The sequence below is a fragment of the Carassius carassius genome, chromosome 9 (genome assembly GCF_963082965.1).
Source record: "Carassius carassius chromosome 9, fCarCar2.1, whole genome shotgun sequence".
Classification (NCBI taxonomy): Eukaryota; Metazoa; Chordata; class Actinopteri; order Cypriniformes; family Cyprinidae; genus Carassius; species Carassius carassius.
Window position 1 is genome coordinate 33,958,350 of NC_081763.1, and position 3,816 is coordinate 33,962,165.

Below are 3,816 nucleotides of genomic sequence, written 5' to 3' on the forward strand. Positions count from 1 at the left end.
GTAAAGACCTTGTCTCAGAGGAGCACCAGGACAAGACCACAGGAAACAGATGATTCTTCTGCACAATCTGACTTTGCTGCAGCCTGGAATTGAACTACTGGTTTCGTCTGGTCAGAGGAGAACTGGCCCCCCAACTGAGCCTGGTTTCTCCCAAGGTTTTTTTCTCCATTCTGTCAACGATGGAGTTTCGGTTCCTTGCCGCTGTCGCCTCTGGCTTGCTTAGTTGGGGACACTTCATCTACAGCGATATCGTTGACTTGATTGCAAATAAATGCACAGACACCATTTAACTGAACAGAGATGGCATAACTCAATCCAATGATGAACTGCCTTTAACTATCATTTTTGCATTATTGACACTGTTTTCCTAATGAATGTTGTTCAGTTGCTTTGATGCAATGTATTTTGTTTAAAGCGCTATATAAATAAAGGTGACTTGACTTGACTTGACCTGACTACTGGATCCTACTTCACCCCTAATCCTAACCATCTCCACCCCCTGGATCCCATTTCCACCCCTGAATCAAATGGTTCCAATTACTCTTATACATATTGTTGTTACAAAATGTATTAATAAATGTCCTGTTACACATTTGTACTTACACAAACTATCTTGAGGGTTGTTTCATGTGTGTAGTTACAGAAATATTACAGCTATAGATACTATGTATCAATGTATACTTACACTGTGGTTACATATTATGTACACATCTAGTTACTTTGTAAGTAAACAGGTATTAGAGACACTTAATATAAAGTGGGATCTATAACGGTAATATAACTGTAAAGGTGAAGATGAAAATTTTAAAGGCATCCAATGACAAACAAAAAGAAGAGATTAGAGGGAATATTATATATCAAACAAATATGCTGTCTCACAGTATTTATTACTTAATTTTAGGTCACACATCAGTAATGGGACCGAATGCACATTTAAACCTGATTTTACTGGGGACAGCAAGAGCTGGAAAGAGTGCGTCAGGAAACACAATACTGGGACGAAAAGCTTTTGTGACAAAAGGCAAACGAGATGTTGCTGTTGTATCCGAGACCGTCTTTGGGATTCCAATCACTGTTTATGACACACCAGGATTATATGAGAGTCAGATCAGTGATAATCAGATGCCACTCCAATATAAGAGTACTTTCCTGAAGTGTGAATCTGGTCCCTGTGTGTTTCTGCTGGTCATCAAAGCCGACAGATTCACTGCAGAAGAGAGAAGAACTGTGGAGAAGATTGAGAGATTTTTGGGACCAAACCGCTTGAATAAAACCTGGATTCTCTTCACCAGAGGAGACAAACTGGATAAAGGAAACATGACAATAAAAGAATTTCTTGTGAGAAATGAAGCACTGAAGACACTTGAGAAGTATGATCAGAGATACCATGTGTTTAACAACATGAAGAAAGGACCAAGTGACCAGGTCAAACTGCTGCTTGCTAACATTTTCCAAACATCATGTCTGGTAAATGGTGGGTGTTGTTAAAAATACAATTTTTATGTAATATTTCATATATATATATATATATATATATATATATATATATATATATATATATATATATATATATATATATATATATATACATATATATTTTTTTACTTGTTAATAGCAAAATTCTAGTCATGTGTTCTTTTGTGATGTCACATCACTGGTACTCTGAAAGCTGTGTGGAAGGGGCTGTGCGCGAGACAGCTGAAGATATTTTAAATAAAATCTGAGAAGTTTCTGTCCCTCCATTGACAGCCTAAGCAACTTTCACTTCAAAGGCCCAGAAAGGCAGCGAAAACATCATGAATGTAGTCCTTCTTACTCCAGTGGTTTAACTGTACTTTTGTGAAGCTTTTGTGAATGCGCATTGGAAAATGAAACGGAAGTGAAGAAAATGTTGAATATAGGCATAATATTTTTTTGTTTGTTTTGTTTTTACCACACAAAAAGCATTCCCGTCGCTTCAGAAAATGACAGTTGAACCATGCAGTGGAGTAACTTGCACTACTTCCATGGTGTTTTTACTACCTTTATGGGCCTTTGAAGTTAATTTACTTCTAATATTGATGTTTTCAATAAAGTGTTGTCATTTTAGATTTGGTAAACTAGCAAATTCACTATTCAAACCAGGTCAACCAAATCAATACAATTCGATTTTTTATCAAAACGGGAAAAATGCTAATATCATTTTAGTTTACATTCAGCTGATTCTCTGATATATCTCAGTGCTAGTTTTTGTGTGCAACCAACTTACAACTTACATCCAGTAGTGAGCTCAAAAGCATCTAAATGACTGCTTACATCTCTTTTGTGTTTAATACAGCATCAGAAGGAGGGATGCTGCCCAGACGGATCACAACGGTCACAACCTTCACTCTTGATCTTGATGTCATTAACCATTCAACTAGAAGGATTGTTCTTCTGGGTAAAACTGGTTGTGGCAAGAGTGCATCTGGAAACACAATACTGAGACAGAACGTGTTTAAATCTGAGGTTAGCTCAAATTCAGTAACCTTTCAATGTTCAGTGAATCATGCCACTGTTTCAGGTAGATCTGTGTCTGTAGTTGATACTCCTGGATTCTTTGACACACCAGATGAGGTGAATACTGATGAACAGGTAAAGAAAGAGATAGCGAGAAGTGTTTATTTGTCCAGTCCTGGACCTCACGCTTTTCTCATTGTTCTGCGTGCAACTGACAGATTCACTGAACATGAGCAGCAGATTCTTCAGATGATTGAGATGATGTTTGGTCAGGAGGTGTTAAAATACTCCATCGTTCTCTTCACTCATGGAGATCAGCTGAAAGGAAAGTCCATAGAGAATCTCATTAAGGGGAACAGTCGATTAAGACATCTAGTTCAAGAGTGTGGAGACAGATTTCATGTCTTCAACAATGAAGATCAGAATAACAGAGAGCAGGTGACTGATGTACTGAAGAAGATTGACACAATGATAGAGCAGAATGGAGGAGGACACTTCAGTAATCAGATGTATGAAGATGCACAGAGGTTCAGACAAGAGGAAGAAAAGAGGAGAAAGAGAGAGGAAGAGGAGAGAAAGGTGGAGAATGAAAGAGTCAGAGTCCAGAATATCACAGCAGAGTATGAAACTCAAGGACTTGAATGGAGAAAACAAGAGACTGAGGGGGTTAGAAAGGAAAAAGGTGAAATGTTACACAGAGCACAAAGTAACCCTGAATTAGAAGAATTTTATAGGCAGTATAACCATAGGTTCGGTTTTTCAGCTTCTATAACTGGTAAGAAACAAACTGGTTTTGGTGCAGTTGCTGGTGGTTTTTTTGGTCAAGCAATTGGAGCTATTGGTGGACCTGCTGGTACAGCTGTTGGTGGATTTGCTGGTGGAGCTATTGGTATAGCTATTGCTGGGCCTGCTGGTGGAGCTGTTGGTAAAGTTGTTGGTGGAGTTGTTGGTGAAGCTGTTGGTAAAGTTGTTGGTGGAGCTGTTGGTACAATATTTCATAGAGTTTTTAATAAGTAACGTGAAATTCTCATGGCCACTGGTGTAGGAGTCCTAAAATCACATTCAGACAAAAATTCTCCACTCTTCAACTGGGAAAAGGGCCCAGAGGAATAAGTAAAACATATTCTTTAATGAAGGAACCTTTAGGGACATAACCCACCAATAAAATTTGTGATGCTGCACATTACGCAGTGCCCGCTTTTTAGGATGACTGAAAGTTCTGCAGTGACTTTACTGCATCTTCTGCAGGGCTCTAACAGTGCTCATCAATGTCAAAACTAGTGAGATGGCCAATCCAATCAATTAGGGCAGGACTTTACACAAAAGATGAGCATGAAT

General features: G+C 38.4%; 1 protein-coding gene across 1 annotated transcript; it reads left to right on the forward strand.

The window, feature by feature from the left end:
• The first annotated feature begins 813 nt into the window (after nt 1-813).
• LOC132149682 (GTPase IMAP family member 8-like) lies at nt 814-3,588 on the forward strand. The gene is made up of 2 exons (XM_059559082.1): nt 814-1,474; nt 2,318-3,588. Exons 1-2 carry the CDS (start codon nt 868-870, stop codon nt 3,493-3,495), a joined length of 1,785 nt encoding a protein of 594 aa, XP_059415065.1. The 5' UTR covers nt 814-867; the 3' UTR covers nt 3,496-3,588.
• The last annotated feature ends 228 nt before the right edge of the window (nt 3,589-3,816 follow it).

What these genes read in the sequence shown, in the direction of transcription:
- LOC132149682 (XM_059559082.1), top strand. Translation starts at nt 868, where the DNA reads ATGCTGTCTCACAGTATTTATTACTTAATTTTAGGTCACACATCAGTA. An exon ending in AACATCATGTCTGGTAAATG is followed by an intron (nt 1,475 to 2,317) that starts GTGGGTGTTGTT and finishes TGTTTAATACAG; the next exon opens with CATCAGAAGGAGGGATGCTG.